Below are 18,959 nucleotides of genomic sequence, written 5' to 3'. Positions count from 1 at the left end.
GAATCATGCTTCTAGGGAGTATCAAATGTCCACTAAATGAACATGCGAGGAAGAAAAAATACTTGCAGAAGTTGCTGAGCGGTTAGAAAAAAGAAAGAAAAGAACAACTGGCAGTCAGATGATTGAAGGAATGATGCTCTTCAAGGCATACATATGTTGCAGCGAGAATATTTAGGCAACTTTTGTTGTTTCATTGCGTACACTCGCGGACAACTTTCTGTCTCGATGAAGGGAAAGCTACGGGCGCGTGGCTGCTGCACATGTGTTATCGCGCCAAGTAGTCCGGCAGCGTTTGACAGTTTTGGTTGCCCGGGACAGACGCTGAATCGACGCAGCTTCCACGTGCGACGGTTTCGAGTTTGCCCAGACACGGAAGGGAAAAGCCGCGACATAAGCAAACATTTACATTCAGTGGTGCATTTTATCTTGTTTAACTGTTGATAACAAGGTCGCTTTCCCAGCTTAAACTAACGTGGATGAAAACACGCGACTCTTTTCAGAAGCGCTCTCACTTGTGCGCGCTCTGCCTCCGTAGCTTTCCCTTCATTGCCACAGAAAGTTGTCCGTGAGTATAGTTCTTTAGATAACAAGAGTCGTTGTCCAGCACATTCGTAGCCGTGGTATAGGAGGCTATACGTATAAGCCGATTTGCCACACGTGTGTTTTTGCCAGTGGCGCGAGCGCGCCTGCGTGGAAGGCCACTGCCACCCTCCTCTCCATTCGTCGCCGCAGTGGAAGAGCGCGTCGGGAGATAACCATGAACGTCCTTTTCGAGCGCTTCACTGCAGCACCTCAACCTCGATGTAAACCTGCAAACGGCCCAAAGCTGTGCCGCGGCAGCTCGTGCGTCTCTCAGCTCGTGCGTTCAACGATCTTTACAGTTTAAGCCACCTCGGGGGCCTTCGACGGTGAATGCGCTTCACGAGTAGGTTGCGCGAGAGCAAGTGTCATTCTCATCGGCTCCTTTATGTAGACCGTGAACATCCGACCACAATCGACCCGCGCGAAACCGGCCGAAGGACTCGACGAAAAGAATTTGCGTTAAAAGGTCCGCAGCCTTACGCGACGTTGCAGAATCACAGCCTAATTTCCAGCGAAGCAGTTTTTTTTTTTTTTCGAGCTGCTACGTGAAGTGGAGTTGCTGCTAAATAAAACAAAGCGTACTTTTGTAGGTTGCTGACACCCATTTGAAACAATACCCGCATATAAACACTTTCGAGTACTTTCTCAACAAACTTTCACCGAAGGCTGTAACTTAATCCTGACACTTTTAACTCTGCATGCACATCAGCCGTATTGCTCCCCCCCCCCTCCCCCATAAAACTAGGTGGCTCTTATAGTTCTCTCAGGCGCCCAGTGGCCTAAGTCCATTCTTGAATCACACGCTGTGAAATTTGCCTACCCATAACACAGCTCCGTCTTTGCTCGAACTATATATGGTAGGCAAAACGTGAGTAAGGTGAATGCAGGAGCCAACGTTTCGACAAGTGGACTTGTCTTCTTCAAGGCGACGTACGCTTTCCTCGCCACAGTGTATAAAGGTGGGGTTCTTCTATATATGGTCGGTAACTTAGTTCACCGACGACACTGCGGACGTCTCGTATGAGCCATGAATATGGAGAAAACCGAGTAGTATGCAGTAATATTTTGGAGATATCATTTTAAGCAAGAGAAGTTTCGTCATGCCTTACGCTTAACAATCAGTCTATTTTGGCGAAGTGTATACTCGGAGTGACGTAAAGCTCTTTCAGGACCCTGAGAAACTTACTGACGATGAATAGTGCGATAATAAAGAGGCGACAAAGAAAGACGACACGGGCCCAGACTAACTACTGAGGTTTACTGACAGAAACGCGGTTATATAGCATCGCACAAAGTCCTGCGGCCAAGCAGTCAATCAACATCGCAGACGGCCTTGCAACGCACGTGCCAATGGAATTGTGAATATTCAAAGCTTCGGCGATTTTCGGCAATGCTTATTTCTTGTCTCTTGTTTATCGCCCTAATGTTCGTCAGTATGGAACACCAAATTTGCTCAGTATTCATGACTTCTCAGAAACGGCGGTATAAAACGCTTTCGAGGACCTGAATAAATATTTTTCTTTTCAAAAAAACGAAGCCTAATTGATTGACGGCCTTGAATATTTGCCAAGAAACCACGCATCAAAATGCTCCTATTTATTTATTTATGTATTTATTTATTTACCCATTTATCTTTATTTATTTATTCGATACCTGCTTATCCTGAAAATGTCAACGTTCTGGCACGTTGAGCTCTTTCAGGACACTAGGCAAAATTTCATCGTATTTCTGAGCCGTTTGACAGGAGGAAAATTCTCAAGAGGATGCGCTTGGTGCTACACTGTAAAAACTGAGTGCCCTTCCATATGTATACGTGAACGCGTTGCCCTCGCGCGTCGCCGGAGCACCTCGGATTTCGGATCTTATTTTGATGAAACGCTTCTCTCTGTCTACCTTTACCCGCCATATCAAAGTGGCACATGCCCATTCTGCTGTGGCACGAATGGGCACATAACCTGCAGCATAGGCCTGCCTTATGGGCCCGAGAATTATGTACGCACACCAAGTAACCTAAGGAAAAGATGCCGTTCAATATCATGTCCTGTTCCATTAAGGAGTCTTCGCGCTCCACTTATATTATAAGCTAAATCATATGTGAACAAATTTTATTCGTGACGTATGGCCTGACTGCGTAGAACAGGGACGCCCTCAATGGCACTAAATGGTCGGTCAAACTTGTGCGTTCTAAAATCCGGAACATCCGGCGGCAAGAAACCGCGCTGATTGAGAAATGGGCTGCCGCTCAAACACAACAAAGTCGAAGAAGCCATTCGATATCATGCGCCATTCCATTAAGAGGTCCATGTGCTTTAGATATACGTGGTAGCGTCATATAACACACATGACCCCATCGCGCCATATTTGGAGGAGTCACGCGCGTATTGAGCCGGACAGCAGTGCTTGCCCGCCTCCGCAGTACAGATGCCTTTCGGGGTGTATTCGACGCACGAGGCGGCGACGCAGATTTTCAGCTCTTTCTTTCGTAGTCTTCGAAACGTAACGAAGCAAAAGGACGAGGTCGTACCACATCTAGGAACAGGATGGCGTGAAGTCAAGTGACGCACGCGCTGACGTATTTAACGCCGCCGCTTCTTCTCGTCATACCACGTCATAATCTATCTCTCTCGGTCCCCCACGGAATAGTACATGATGGTCAAGAATATGCGTAAAGCATCGCTGGCTACCTATTTCAAGCTTACCAACTTTATTGGTCACGTGTGGAATGAGGTATATATTGGTGCAAATTTGGTTGACCGTTTTCAGCTCGCACTCTGACCACAGCAAAGCTGCAGAACGCGCAATGACTACGCGCAACAAGGGAGAAATTCTTATGGAATGTGTTCAATAGCGCTTGGGTACTTGGATAAACGTCATCAGTATCACTCGGACGCCTCGCTCGCATGAGCAGAACTATTTGAATAATGTCATTGTAGCAGACCGCGTAACTTCTCTAAAGTGCATGTGTAGCACTCAGCTCTAATATGAGGAATGTTTTGGCAGACTGGCTGAAAACCTGTGCACCGTAGAGAAGAAAATACCTTTTTTTGGGGGGAAGATCATACATCAAAGCCTGCGCCTATATGACAATGGCTTACCATGGACATTGAGCACAAGTACCTCCGCAGGTGCGATTACAAGGCCGCGAAACAGGCACAAGAGCACTCCACTAAGCAACATTTTACCGTAATGAAAACAAAAAACGGAAACCTTGTAATGCTCGCAAAAGGAAAAAAAAGAACAAGAATTGCTTGTCAATGTTGTGTTCTCACGTCTGATTTAAGGTTCATTGATTGTAAAGATCACTCTTTAGCGTCCTATATGTAAGGCGTAACCGTGGCTCTATAATAATATTTCATTCAGACATCATAAGTTTTTTTGCAGCTGACACAGGCATTCACTGCAGGAGCTTTTCACATAAAGTCGCAACGAGTCGAGGGACTCATAGTCGTTCCCGAGGCGCAGTCGAACGCCTCAGCAAACTCGCGCATGTTCATAAGCGGGACATTACAGCGCAGCCTCGGCGGGGAGTACGATCCGGCACCCTGCTTGTCCTCCGTGGAGCACCACTTGAAGCAGCTGCTCAGAAAGAACAGCTGCTCGTCCGTGAAGCCCGCCAGACTCGCAGGAGCCGCTGGTCGCGAGCCGGCTCTCACCGCGCGGTACGCTCGGTACGCCTTGAGCAGACCACCCGAGTCAGCGAAGTTCTCGGTGAGCGCGTAGTCTCCGTGCGCGATTCCTTCGGCCCACGACATGGTGTTGTACATCTGTCGCAGGCAGTCCAGCCGGTTCTGAAACTGCACCCGCGACCCGGCCGTCCACCAGTCCCTGCGCTGGCCGTTGCGGTCGTACAGTCCCGTGTCGGGATCGAAGGCGTGCGTCATCTCGTGACCGAGCACGTGGCCCAGGCTACCCAGGTTGTAGGACTTCGGGTAGCCGGCCACGTAAAAAGGCGGGTGCAGGATTGCCGCCGGGATCACCATGACGTGGTAAACGGGCAGGTAGAAGGCGTTGACCACGGTCAGCGGCACGCTGACATCGCCCTCTGTCGAGCCGTTGGTGCTCAGAAAGCGCTTTGCGTACCGTAACTGCGCCGTCCTGACGGAGTTCATCAGAGTCAGGTACGAGCCTGCGCTGCCCATCGCATTCAGGTACGGGTACATCAGTTGTAGGGCCTGGTCGGACGCGAGGTTCTTCGGCCGGCCCACGATGGCGCGGAGGGTGGAGAGCTTCTCGAACGCGACGGCTTTCGTCGTCTCGTCCATCCAAGAGAGCGAGTTCATGGTGGCGTTGGCCTCGCGGCGGATGCTCTTTTCCATGGCGGCCACGTCGCTCATTGCGTCACGTGACAGCCAGCGGCGAGCGAATACGTGCGCGAAGGCGTACGGCAGCGCCGCGTCGGCGTCCTCGTAGCAGCGGCCTAGCATGTAGATGGTGGACGCCATGCGGCTGCCGCCGAACTGCGCCCGAACGAGCTGATGTGACGTCATGGGTGCCAGGGCGCGAATCAGGTGCCACGTGATGTAGGCAAGCAGCGGTAGCACGTCCTGATTGGCCTGGCCCATGAGCTGGCCCAGTAGCACGAGCAGTTGCCAGTTCATCACGAACATCTCGCTGCTCGGTGCCAGAGGGTTGGGCAAGTGCGCGTTTACTGCCTGAGCGTTGGAAGAATGGTTGAGCGCGTTTGTTGCCTGTGTTATTAGTGCGTTGCATACTTAAAAAATGCGCGAGGAACTACCAACCATAAGGACTAAAACTTCATGGGCAAAGTTCGCGACATGCTCGCTACACTGCATGTCACTGTTTATAATGTCCACGATCATAAATATAGAGAAGAAAAAAAAAAACGCGAGCACAGAAAACTCAGGCATAAAAGAATGCGACATAACGAGCACTGGTTTCTTTCGCCGCTTTTGTCTTCTACTTCGTGCTGTATTTTTTTTTTCTTTTTTATTCATGTTCTTGTACTAACTCGTTCAACAACTTAATTTGCTAATACATACTTCATGATCGTGTAGTTCAGCAGTGATTCATCTTGACTGCCGAAAAAATGGCGCGATTTATCTCGGTCGCATAATGGGACGAAATAGGCGTGGTAAGAACAGCTTACCTCATTTCATACAAACGTGACAAAAATGTAACGAAATGTAACTTGCTAACATGAGGCGAGCCTGTAAGCTTGCGCTATAGTTAACTGCATTCACGCTAAGATGAGGCTCTTGGAGGTGTTGTCACCCCAGTTTTGCGCAACGTTCTTGCAATCAGCACTCCACCGTTGCTCCGAAAAGTTCAGAGCCCCTAAAGCTGCCCTCGATTGAAGTAATCGCTGCACTTAAATTATACTCATCAACGATTTATACGCCAAAATGTTCAAACCAATCGCACTGAGCGTATACGCGACTGGCACGGGGTGCGAGAGTGTGTTTCAAGCAAACCTTAGTTCCACATGAGAGCGCAAAGAAGTGTTATTGAAGAGCTATGTTTTTCTCAGTCATTCGGTAGCTGCTGTGCTGCACTCGGTGGCGCCGAGACTGAGCTTTAAGTCGAGACAAGCTTGAAAACCCGGTGGACAGTTCTTACTCGAGCGCACTTGAATTTCTCACCTCTAGCCATTCACTTGTGGTAAGTTCGGGTCCAGTCACTTCGTCAAGCTGGCTTAGCAAAATGTACCGCATATCCGTGTCCGTGCGGATTTCGAACGTCGAGGACACCATGGCCGAGAGGACACGGTTGTCCACCGCGAGGATCTGCGTGGCATCAATTCAGTTGACATTAACCTCGTTTCACGACAAACAGCGATCAATTGTTCGAGCCTTCACTGGCTCATTAGTTCACTTTCCTTCCGGCTGCAAATTTTTTTAAGTAAATGTCTTTGGAGAAAAGAAGGGAGACTATGGCCAGAGCAAGGCTCTCTCTTAATGCCATCAGGCAAAATTTAGAAATATCTACGATCGATGCGTTTCTTTTGACTGACACCAAACCCATTTGTTCCCGTCATTCCTCAATGGTGACCTAAGACAAGTATTTTCATTTCTTTTTAATCACAAATGTTTGAAAGTTACATGTAAGAGAAAAATTGGCATCCACCCGAATCGTAGCAGGAAGCTACAAAGGAAACACTCACGCGTTTCTCAGAAACAAAGCCTCGTGGTTGAAGAAAAATTCGCCCTGCTCTGGGTCGAATTTTCTTCAACTGGGAGGCTTTCTTTCTGAGAAACCCGTAAGGGTTTCGTTTGTAGCTTCGTGCTCCGATTCGGGTGGATGCCAATTTTTCCCTTTCATGTACCTTCCTGCACCTTGCGGGTTACGCAGAACTGATTTGCCAAATGCCTGAAAGTTTTCATTCAAATAACACAGTAAAGTGAAAAACTCGCTTGGAAATGGTCTCATTTAATCGTAATAACATGAACGAATCATCATGAAACCTGCGAAGAACGTAAATGAGCTACCTGTAATGTATTTACTACTCATTCACTTTTGAACAGGCAAGCATCCAAAGGCCCGCTTTTCAATTTCTCAATGCACCTAAATTATGCAGCTGCAAGTGGCTACAAGTTATTTACGCTGTGTTTTAAGAAGTTTGGTGCATGAAAAAGAGAAAATAAGTATATAATACCTGCTTCTGACAACGAACTATAAGCTTCATGTACATATGTGTTGAAACGTATGTATTACAATAATTCCGTGTGTTTTCCATACGATTCTTAGAAATGTTAGGGAGTTTGTATGGACTCGTATAGATTAGTTAAGAAGTATACGGAAACATGCGTAATTATTCGAATGGCATATGGAACATTTGAATATTATACATTTATATACGTTATATTAATTGATATCGTGATGTATTCGGGCACCTCAATGCTAAGGTACCTCATGATATTCTAGTTGAGATGAATAGTAGTTTGTGCAGTTGTACAGGCGACGTAATGTGCATAAAGCATACGACTGCTGCTCTACAATCTTACAGAATGGGTGACAAGGAGCGAAATGTATATTCGAGGAGCGCAGAGAACCAAAAGATGAAATCGAGTTAACGAGTTGACGCAAAGCAAACGTAATAGGAGATCGCTGGACGAGGTCTTCCTTTTGCAGTGGAGATAGAAATGATGAGGATGATGATGACGATTATTATGTTACTGCTGCAGTACAGAAAGTTTTTGAACTTGCATTTTGGACTGTGCCTCTATCAGTGGGGGCGCCAGAGAGGAGGTCGGAGGCCTTGTCGAAGTAGGCGAGCAGCGTTCCTTGCGCCTGCAGCTTGTCTCGGACAACGACCCATTCGGTCACGTACGGACTTGAGCCTAGGTGGAGGGCACGGTAGCCTGGCCGCCGAAAATGCGCATCCACGGTAAGCTGGAACAGTACCGGCAGACCCCAGTCCAGGGAGAAGGAGACCAGAAGGTCAAGCACCTTCTCCTTTGTCCTACAGCCGTCAGAAGCAGCAGCATACAAGAGCAGAAAATAAAGCGTCATGTCAGCGTACACAAGAAAAAAATGTAAGAAAGCCGCAGGACTTCAGAAAGATGCCTATGCGAACTGTGTACAATACACTTCCACCATAAGATTTTGGTGTGAGGTAATATAGCAATGATTTCAATTGTCTTAAAGGGACCTCGAAAGCTGGCCAACGTATCCGCTTCTGCGTTTTCTCCAACTTTCTCGCTACTCTCACTATTTCCTAGCCGTTAGAGCGGGACGCATGTGGTACGCGCAAGCCTCGTAATACTAGGTGAATAATATCCAAAGAAGACATATTTACAGGCAGCTGGAGATTTGAAGCAATGAAGAGTCGTCGAACAAGGAATCTCGCTGGAGCCAATATTTAGACAAGGGCATTTGTCAGTAATAGTAAACACCCCTTGTCTAATCATTGGGTTCAGCAACATCCCTTGCTTGACGATTGAATGCCGTTGAGTGAACGTCAGATCGCAAGCTTACTGTGTTTTTTATAACATAACATATATGTCGGTGGTTTTGTTAACGTAGCAGACCACGCTAGCGGAGTAAAAGTTCGTGCGGGGGGCTTCCGCCTTCGCTGACACTGTTACGCGCTTATGTATATAGGCTTGAAAGAGTTCAATTTAAACTTTAGGGAAAAGACAAGTGGAGACATTGCAGGAGCCCTTTCACTTCGTGACGCCTCACTGAGGCGTGTAATAAATTTCATAAAGCCCGAGGTCAATCACGACTGGACGTCTGTTGGCATCGCATCGACGGCAGTCACGTTTGCACAGCCATTCAGGCAACCCAATAATCCGGCATATTATATTAGCACTCGTCCAATCGCTTAGGGCAACTTCCTCGGAAGGATGGCCTGTACGTTTGGAGGTCATTTATTAAGGCATACAACTCTTAGAGCACTCGACTGTCGCTCTCGTTTGCGTTCCTTTTCTAAATACTTCGTGCTGACTGAGGGAGAGAGGAGAGCGGAAACGGGACGGAGCGTTACTCCGCTTTTGAACTTTTGCGGTGCTCCGTGGTTGTCCAGCAGGTGAGCTACTTTAGAAGGCGATAATACGCCTACCACGGTGCATTTCGCGTAGCAGTAGTGCAGCACAAGGTCAAGTTAAATGTGAACCCTGTAGTTCTAATGTTTCGTTTACGTTTATTAGGAGCTTCATATGCGTCTTATCATGCTCAACTAGTTGCCTTCCTGGCTATGCACTCTTAAGCAAAATTACACCATTTGGGTCGTATCTTGCCACACAACAATAATCGTCATCTGTCTTGTCCGCATTTCCTTTCTTCAACGCTGCGAGCCCGGTAGTTACAAGTACCGAACGGTATGCCCGTTATCAGCATGACAGAGCATCTCAAAAAAGGAAACGCAAGTAAGACAGATGACGATTATCGTTTTGCGGCAGCTATACACCCCAAAGGATGCAACTGTTCTTATAGTGTGGCTACAGCACCGTCATCCATCACGGAGCCCTTCGTGAAACAGTTCAAGGCAAGCCGCCTAGACGCACTCTTGCGCTACGGCTACAGTCACGCCTTCTGGGCTCCATACTCTCGAGAGTGGTCGCACCTGGGCTTTGACACTGGCCACGCCAGGTCGAAGCGCGCCATGAACTGACGAAGTTCGTCCAGACGGTCCTGCTCGTTGAAGGCCCCCTGAGCGCAGCGTTGAAAGAGGCGGGCCACACGATGCGCTGGACTCGGCCCATCGCTCTCTTCCAGGACAAGGCTGACGACAGCGGCGAGGGCCACGCGACGCTGCAGACTCTGCACGCAGTCATGCAAGAGTCGGAGTGTCAGCAGTCACGCATTTGTGTCATCATAGTCTCGACACACTCGCGAAGCCAAACGCCACAACCGTCCGAGAGAGCTCTAGTTTTATCTGCTTCTCAGTTACAGCCTTAGGATGTTTGCCATGCCGCAGATGGTAGTGTACCGACAGCGCCAAGCTTAGAAGACGCCCCTGTACTGGGTGTGAAAGGGCTGAATATCGACAGATAGTCATAGCCCTCAGGGCGCAATTTCGTATACTTTTGAAACGTAAAGCCTAGTGGAGGACAGTAGATGACCGCTGGAAGGGAAGGAATTCAATGCATATAGGTAGTTCGCACGACCATGAGGTCGACGACAAGGAAGAAGATAAACAGGACAACACTTGCAAAATCATGCCAGCGACGATGACGACAACGTCGTGATGGTTGTGATGTCAAGGACCCGGAATCGAATGATGGGTGAAGACAAATGTAGTTTTCTGTCGACAACTTCTGCAAAAGAAACATGACATGATGAGGATTGCGAAAGTGCAACGCAAGCTGGAGGAAGCATCTGAACGGCCCAATAACATTGTGTTTAATCAGGAAATCGAGAACGGAAACAAAAAGAAACAAAAATGTCCAGATGCCACGCGATCTAGAATTCGGTTTGAGCGAAGCTTTATTGGTGCTTGCGAGAACGCTATTGTCATTTGGCGACAATTTCCAAGTATAGAGGACACGGCCATGATGGACACAGTTTGATTACGTTTGTTTCTGGCCACGGACGGTGCATTCATACCGAAAAGCAAAGCAATCTTAGTTGAGCGTAATTGTACAGCAATTAAATTATTAGTAAGAGCTTTGCTGAGCTGTCCGCAACTGAAAATTCCCTTGAGCGAGTCGAAACTACTACTGTGGCTTGCGCGTTAAGTTCCCTGCGCTTAGCTCAGCATTTTGTGACATCAAACTTGGCAGCTCAAATATGATGGCGCAGTTTTAAGCAATGCTTTCATATACGTTGACAAGGAACACTGCTTTCGTTTAGCGACCAACGAGACCAGAATCTGTCGCACATGGTACACGTGCACCAAAAAGTATGCATCATCATCATCATCATCATCATCATCATCATTATCTTCATCATTATATTTGTCGTCATAATCATCATTTATGTCCGCTGCTTTGTACGAAGGCCTCTCCCATCAATCTCCTTGCTCCATCTGACCGTCAGCAAGTGTTCACTCGTGCTCTGATCCAATTTTCGCTGCGTGTTGGCGCTGCTCCACTTCGTGTTAACGAGCCAGCTTGCGCTGTCGTTCTAAAACCACGCTTCGCTGCGTATCCAAGACCTTCTTGCTCCGCTTGACACTACTTCCCCGCCTCAGTCTCCTGCGTACTCAGCACACTTATTGGCCTCATTTTGTAATTTTTTAGTGGCGGAGCTCGCACCTGCGTTCGGTCTAACCAGATTGCCTGGTGCCGCCTCCGTAGACGTTTTACAGCGAAGTTGTATGCCTCTAATCCCCATTGCGTTTGTCGAGTCCATATACAAAAATGCAGGCCGATCCTGGAGGTTGTGCAATACCGGGCCGACCCGTGGTGGAGGTGAAGCAGGCTTCAAGCACTCCGCGCCTAATATTAATAAAATAAATTATAATAAATGAAATAAATAAAGCAAGATGCATTGTTTAAAGTCGATGGGTACACCGTAATCGTTTTTGGACCGCAAATGGACTTACGAGCAGGAGGCATTGCAATATATGCCAAGGACAAAATGTATGTACAATCACGCCCCCTTACCTCGTAAGAGGACAGTGCCACCGACTGTTGGGGCGTCTGTGCCGTACAAACGGAGGATGGAATTGTGATAACCACTGTGCACATACCTCCAGGCACACCCAAGTGTGATATCTAGAAGTTCATGACCACGATCTTTGCATGGTTTAGCCATGATGACACTACCTCTGTCATCATCGTCGGAGACTGCAACGTGGACATTTCCAAACCAGACAAAAATACTTCACTCAGTTTGCGCTAGAAGAGTTTGGTGTGTGGATTAGTGGACACACTAATCCAAGTCACTCAACTAGTCAACAATGGTCATGTATAGATTTAAGGGTGTCCAAGATTCTGCCTAAGGTTGTAACAGAACCAATCATCCCTCATGGTAATCACAAAGGTATCGTCACTACCATTACCAAATGATGAAAATAAATACATGTACTCTTGTATAACCCTGTGTGATGTGCTGCAGCTTTGTTGGTCATCCACTTTCACAGAGTGGAATGGCTCCTCAATTTTTTTCTTACAGCGTTTATTCTCCGCTCCATTCACATTTCGAGCTCTCAGGTGGCTGTAGAGACCTGCGCCGATTTCGCTTTTCAAACAAGCGCTTATCCTAGATGCGCGAGCCACGCGCAGTCAACAACCTAAAGGTCCTGTGGACGCACCCTGACGCTCCGCTATCCTACATTCTGCCTCCGGTGGCCGCCAATCTTCAAACCTACTTTGGGTAGGCGGCGGTGTGAAAATTGTTAGCATAGATTCGGGCACCTATTTTCACCATGTCCAGGAGCAGCTCACAGTGCAAGACTTAAGCCAGAAGCAGCACAGTCGGGAGAAGGGGTAGAGGGCGCTTCGATTTAAAGGTGCTGCTTTGCTGACCCGAGCACACTAGCCAACCACTAGTATCATCACATGGCTGATGACGCTAGTTCGAACCTTGACCCTCCGTGGGACCTATCGCTTAAGGCAGCAGACAGCACAACGAAAGTGGTGGGAAGAAGAAACGATTGCTTCGCTCTGAAATAAAATCGAAAAAGAAAGAAAAACGCAATTGCAAAGCATGATATGTATTGCGTGCCTCGAAGTGGTTTTCTGCATCCGGGTTCTCCTGCAGCCATCCAGCGCACACGTAGCCGTAGAAGTCCTGGCACGGATCCACGTGCACTTGCTTCAGTGAGCGGGCGATGTCCGCGCCCGGGTCCTGGCAGTCGGGGTACGCACAGCCCATGGCCAGACGACGCACCAACTGAGGCACTGCGAACGTTAGAGCCAGCGTGGACAGCGCCACGGCCGAGACGAACACAGCGTACTGGCGCAATGACCGGGGTCTCGGGTCGTCGACAGAGCAATCGCAACTGGCGTTGCAGGCTGCGAAGTACCTGGGATCCAGCGGTAGTCTTGTCTGGGCGCGTTCTTTTAGATGTGCCGGTGACTCGGGTATCGCAAATTTGTCATAGCCAGCCGCCATCGTGCTCTTCTTTCTTCTTCTTAATGATGGCGATAATAGCGTTGATTCCTTCAACCATAGTGCAAATCAACGAAAACAGGACAAAATAAACGGCCAGAGATAAACAAAAATGCATCTAAAGATAAAAAATAAAAGGAATTGATCATAAATAAAGCAAAATAATCTGTAATAGAGTGGTCAGTCTTGCATTAAAGACCAACGGGGAAGGAAAGCTAAATACAATGGTTAAGGTAAAGAAAAGTGTTGCGGTTAAGGGGGACTCAACTGTTCAACTCAGTTATAACTGTTTATTTATCTAACCTTTCCAAATCTGCATATCTCTTATTTCAACTCTATAATATAACGAAAGAGTAATAAACCGTGAGAAAATGGTACAGAATGAATAAGATATGGAAACCTAAACAACGTATTCTTCTTTTTCTTTATTTTAGTGACAGATTGTTTTGTTCTTCTCATACTGGGGATGCTATTAGGGCGCTTCGGTCAATGCTGATGTTTTCTCTTGGATATCAATGCTCGCGGATTTCAGCGAGGAAACAGCCAGGAAATGCGCGGCCTGCGTCGGAGCCTGGAAGCGGCCACAAGAAGGCCGCATCCCCGGGGACGTGGTTGGCAACGTACGCCAGCCAGACGCCGGCATCGGGGACAGCCTGCACCTAACCCGGAGACCGCCTTATCACTTGACCGGTGGAACGTGCTTCAGGACGCCGGCGTCGAAGAGCCGGTGCAACGTACCGATCCCATCACGCTGGATTTTTCGAAAGGCTGCGTTCTTCAACGTCCCGCCAAACCAAAAAGGCTTCCTTACTTTTTGCTGCAACGGCTTTCAGATCGTCATCGAGAGATACGCAGAACCATAGAGCGCAGAACCACCCGGCAAACAGTGCCAAGCGAAGAGCGTGCACTGATTGGCGTGTACGCCAAGCGTCAGGACACTGCACCAGGTGTTACGTGTCTGCATCCACGAAAATTAAACACATGGAACAGGCGCTGGAAGAGCGCATCAGTGCACGACACTATAATTTTGAAGCGTATAGCTTTTTTTTTTATGCGAAGCATATTACTAGAGCTCAACCCAGCTCCTCAGGCGCGGCGGTGTCGCCTTCAATACCACGTGACACCGTGACGTCACGACAGAGGAGAAACGGGGCTCCAACTTTCGCCGTCGCTCGCGGCGTCGCGGCGGTATATAAGCAGCTGCGCTTTTTCTACGTGGCTTTGGCTCAACTCTTGCAAGATGGGCTGGGTGGGAATCGAACCAGGGTCTCCGGAGTGCGAGACGGAGACGCTACCACTGAGCCACGAGTACGATGCTTTGAAGCGGTACAAAAGCGCCTCTAGTGAATGCGGCGTTGCCTTAGAAACGAGCTGTTTCTAAAGCTCAGGCGCGCGTCGATTGCTCAGGCGCACATTTCGTTGCCGCGCCGAACGCTGCGTTGCTCGACGCTCACCGCGTCCAATGCGGGGCGCGTAGTCGCTGCGCCATAGCCCATTGTCTTACACCCCTTGGCGGGTCGACGGGAACGCTGTCGCGTTCCACTCTTGAAGGCGAAGCAGAGTAACGCATGAGTTGTTTCTTCGTCTAGCCGAACCAAATATAGCCAGGCAACAGCAGTTCACCAGGCTAAACAGTGGTTCAATAACTAAAATAAAGGCTAGTATGCTTCGCATCCTGGGCTTAACCTTAGCTAAGCCACAGCCATCTTTTTTTTTTGCTCTTTCACCCGTGATTCATGGTCGGTGTTTTTCGGTCGGAGTTTGGGACGAAGGTGCCGATGCAATGGGCGCTCGAGTTGTGTGGCTCCCATTGTGGAGCTGGACAGAACCAAGCCGCTGTCGCTTTGAGCAAGTCATTGCATGTTTTGCGTTTGGCCTAATTATACATTTAGGAATTATTTTTTATCAACTGTTAAAACATTATATACACAGCAAAAGTGTCAATGAGAAAATTGTAGACCGTCCTCCAAAATTCCCGGTCCAGCTTTATGTGCTTAATAAATGTTTCTTTTTTTACTCAACCTTAGAGAAAACCTGCGAAATAAAGAAAAAGTGTCGCGCTACTACTTGTGTGGCACTTTTTTCTGTTTAGTAAGTCTGGAAATTAGCCTAGCGGGGAAATTCAGTGGTGATTCAGCGGTAAATGCGGGAGAAGTGCGTTAGTATTACCTCGCGCCTCTTTGAGGTGGGAGGTACACGCTTAAAAAGAAGGTCTCAACCACGTGACAACCGATAGACCCATAATTCGAAGAGACACGTACACATCGGTGTGGATTAGGGAGCAAACGGTGGTAACGTATATTTCAGTTCACATTGAGAACAACAATTGAAGTTGAGCGGGAAATCTGTAGTTCCGGCAGCTGGTGGTCTATTATAATTGTAGAACGAGTATGTTTACTTGACACTAATTCATGAGGAAATCCTTCAATATGTTGCCGAAAACTCCTCTGTGTATTTTTGTTTGTTTGTTTGTCCTTTGTTGTTAGGAAGCAAGAAAAGAAAAAAAATCAGCGCGGTAGTAAAATTCGGACCGGAAAGGGCCTAAACAGGAATCAGCTCCAAAGTGAGATGATCGCTCTTTTATTTATGCAGCATTTTACCTATTGATTAAACAGTAAAATGCATCATAGTCTTCGTGGCTGTCGTCAAGGTCACAAGAATACGTTCTACATGCAGCCGTCAGGCCAGATCTGTACAACGTATACTGTCTGGAAGCAGGGGCAACAATGTATAGCAAGGTTGCGCAAATTGACGGCAAGGAAGGCAGCGCACCGTTGGGCAAAGAAAAAGAGCAGAAGTCACGAAATTGTCGTTACATACAACAACCTACACGCTTAACCGAGTTCAGTCGGAGAGCAGTCGAACTCGATGACCTCATAGCTGCCGACAGAAAGCGACCAGCTTCCGATAATTGCTCGCTGCCTGGAATAAGCCTGCAGCCATATATGTCTGTCCATCGGGCAACAAAAGGCCACTACGTGTCGATATGCGGCGACCAGTGTAGGCCTCTTCCCGTTTATTCTTGGACCCATTAACCAATTATTTTTCTTTTTATTCATCATCGCTTTGTTGTACAGCTGGTGCAGGGGTTGCTTTCCTGCGCAAAACGGCGCTAAGCGACAGCCGGCTTGAGGTTGCCTCGGTTTTGACGGACACAACAGCGACCGCAAGGCACCATTTCGCCAGAACAGCACTTAAGGGCATCTGTGTCCGGAGCCATGCGTGTTGCACGGCGTCTCGCAGAGTTGCTCAACGCTTTGCCGCTTCGAGATTTGGCGCCAGAAGAGAGCGCGAGTGTTTCTTTCATCGTCGACGTCGTCGTCGCCGCCAATAGTCACATGGTCGACTTCGGCGTCCTTGATTAGCGGACGTGACGTCGCAAGAAAGGGGGATGTTGCAGAGATGCCCCGATGCCTATACGTCACGAATGCTTAGCGCAGTAAAAGTTAGGCATTGTCTAGGAAACGGCGTAAAAGAGCTCGATTTAGCAATAATTTTAACGTGACGCATGGGAGGCCTCACTCGCGCGAGCTTCCGCTTTTACAAAGACGTGTGCGTCGTTCTGTCGCTAGGTTATGCAAAGTCCCATGAAAGTGTCGCAACTGTTTGCTACAGCTTCTAAGTACGTTCGTTACAGGCCATCGTGTTTATAGGTCCTGCCGAGCTGCCTGTGGTAATTAAAAGGTAGCAGTGAAAGAAAGAAGACAGAGAATAGGAATCAGTGAATGAAAGAAAGAAAGAAAGAAGCATAGATATATATGCAGGGTTAATTTTGCTTAGACACCGTTGAATTCATTTTTTTTTTTTTTTTGGCTCAGCGCTAGTAGCGTGGCCCGTCGATATCTTTCATCGTTGCGTTACGTTGCAAAGTATAGCGATAATAAAAATGGGGCTTTTTATGACCAGTAAAGTTCTACTGCTCCGTATACGACACATCTCCAAGTGCTTCTGTGCGTCGAAATTCTAACCCCGATGTTTTGTTTGTTTTCCTTTCTGTTATTGGAAAAATAAAGTTTGGTGGGTTTAATAAAACGGCGGCATTTACGTTCGCACTGCCGCAAAACGGGTCACGCACTCATATAGCGAGGGCCATAAACATATGACTGCAGATGATTATTATTTGCCAAGGTTGAAGAATGGGGGTGTTCATATGGCACATTAGAGGTTGGATTGCGCAACATTTTGACGAGACACACAGAAGAGAAACACACCACAGAACGCTCTGTGGCGGGTGTTTTTCTTCTGTGCGCCTCATCAAAATGTTGCGCAATCCAACCTCTAATATGATTATTATTGTTATTATTAGATATGGTAACATACAAACACATAAAGGAAACAGGGAGGGAGCAAGCTGACAACTGCCACCGAGAGGGGCACAACGCCTGTCTACTTTGTCGAGAGGAGGGAACGAAAAGAGGAGAAAAAGATAGGAAAGAAGGAAATAGGAAAGAAAATAGGAAAAGAACAAATGACAGATGAGGAATCATAACGAAAACAGTAATGTTAATGAAACATGGGCGGCCGTTCCTTGCGAGTGTGTTTTAACCAAGCTAGTGTTTCTTCTTTCATTCTGTCTTTTCTTTCTTTTTCTTTCTTTTTTTATTTTCTTACCTGTAGCACATTCTCGCTTTTGCTATGCAGAGCTTGTTACTCAGGAAGTCGTACCGCGGGGAATGCTTGCAGATCTTTGAATTGCCGAACCGGCAATTTTCGCTTCGGGTAAAGTGGGTGAGGGAAAAAAGTGGATTTTAGGCCTAATTCACCCAATTTGCGCTGAGAGCTGCGACCTTTATTTTCGCGCCACATCTACCGTCTTATTTCAGGCACAATTACACCGACAAACTTAAAGGGGTCTTGTTAGTTCTTGTTTCGAACTTAAAGAGGGTCATTGGAAATGAATATCTTCCGGGTCGTCCATAATGATCATGCCTGAACGCAACGCGAAGTGGTGTGAGTGAGTTCTGGTTTTCTTTTCCCTTTTGTTCTTTTCTTTTTCATGCGCGCCTGAATGTATGCTCATGTCGTACTGTAAAGGACATGCGTCGCTACTCCCCGCCATTGCCTTTGAAATGTGTGTGAAGAACTTAGACCAAGCTAGTTCAAGCACATTGAACAACTGTTACTTACACTTTTTATTTACCATGTGGTAATCGTTTTATTGTGTGGGGTCAGTTTAAGAAAAAATGTAAACAGCTCTATGGCATGAATTAAAGTAGGCTTGCTACGCGTACTAGATTTCAACTTTTTCTTTTAAACGCATGACACTGAAGCAAAATTCGTGCGATGGTTGCAAATAAGCAAAAAAAAAGCTATTTCTCTGTTTTCGTGCATTTAGATAGGAACTCCCGAGAACTTATAGTAGCTTCATAATAGGAGCGGGCAGTGAAATGGATGGAAGAAGAGAGACAGGGAAGGAACGTGGGTCATAAGTCGTCATTTCCGGGTTCACCGAACATGGCCGTGAACACGTTTCGTCCATTACAGCGGCGCCGCCTACGCTTGCTTCTCACTTTGCTCGTCTTCCATTGTCCCTGTTATAACACCCTTAGCTGCTTCTGCTGTGCGAGTCGCTGATTCGCGCTGCCATTATTTCGACGACGTGACAAGGAGTGACGATGGGTTTCTCGAGTTTTTTTCGTGTTCCCCTTATCGAAATCTATTGTTTGATTGTGTTTTCTTATTTTTCTCTCGTGCGCAAGTAGCGACGACCGAACAAAGAGGCCGAAATACACGACACCTTTACGTTCACTCGTTATCTCGTTCTGTTTCGTATAGCCGTATTGCTTCATTTCACGTTGGCTTTTTGAGTGTTTTGCTTTCACCTCTTCGTGCCCTCTGTATTTCCCGTGCTCCCACACTTTGCCATTTCCAGGACTCCCGCTGGTTTTCTTTCTTTCTTTCTTTCTTTCTTTCTTTCT

General features: G+C 47.4%; 2 protein-coding genes across 2 annotated transcripts; both read right to left on the bottom strand.

The window, feature by feature from the left end:
* Positions 1-3,743: 3,743 nt before the first annotated feature.
* On the bottom strand, positions 3,744-5,915 carry LOC126520714 (endothelin-converting enzyme 2-like). Its single transcript, XM_050169498.2, has one exon. It carries the CDS (start codon positions 5,187-5,189, stop codon positions 3,993-3,995), a length of 1,197 nt encoding a protein of 398 aa, XP_050025455.1. The 5' UTR covers positions 5,190-5,915; the 3' UTR covers positions 3,744-3,992.
* Positions 5,916-6,155: 240 nt separating this feature from the next.
* LOC126520715 (endothelin-converting enzyme 1-like) lies at positions 6,156-13,044 on the bottom strand. The gene is made up of 4 exons (XM_072286814.1): positions 12,655-13,044; positions 9,608-9,804; positions 7,747-8,002; positions 6,156-6,326 (listed from the first exon to the last, which is right to left on the bottom strand). Exons 1-4 carry the CDS (start codon positions 13,042-13,044, stop codon positions 6,156-6,158), a joined length of 1,014 nt encoding a protein of 337 aa, XP_072142915.1.
* Positions 13,045-18,959: the final 5,915 nt, after the last annotated feature.

The sequence above is a fragment of the Dermacentor andersoni genome, chromosome 3 (genome assembly GCF_023375885.2).
Source record: "Dermacentor andersoni chromosome 3, qqDerAnde1_hic_scaffold, whole genome shotgun sequence".
Classification (NCBI taxonomy): Eukaryota; Metazoa; Arthropoda; class Arachnida; order Ixodida; family Ixodidae; genus Dermacentor; species Dermacentor andersoni.
Note: the sequence above shows the minus strand (reverse complement) of the source record. Positions and strands in the feature narration are given on the sequence as shown.

Coding starts and splice junctions, on each gene's coding strand:
- LOC126520714 (XM_050169498.2), bottom strand. CDS start 5,189: ATGTTCGTGATGAACTGGCAACTGCTCGTGCTACTGGGCCAGCTCATG.
- LOC126520715 (XM_072286814.1), bottom strand. CDS start 13,044: ATGGCGGCTGGCTATGACAAATTTGCGATACCCGAGTCACCGGCACAT. Junction 9,805..12,654: donor ATGCAGAAAACCACTTCGAG/GCACGCAATACA, acceptor GACTGCGTGCAG/AGTCTGCAGCGTCGCGTGGC. Junction 8,003..9,607: donor TGGCCAGTGTCAAAGCCCAG/GTGCGACCACTC, acceptor TGACGGCTGTAG/GACAAAGGAGAAGGTGCTTG.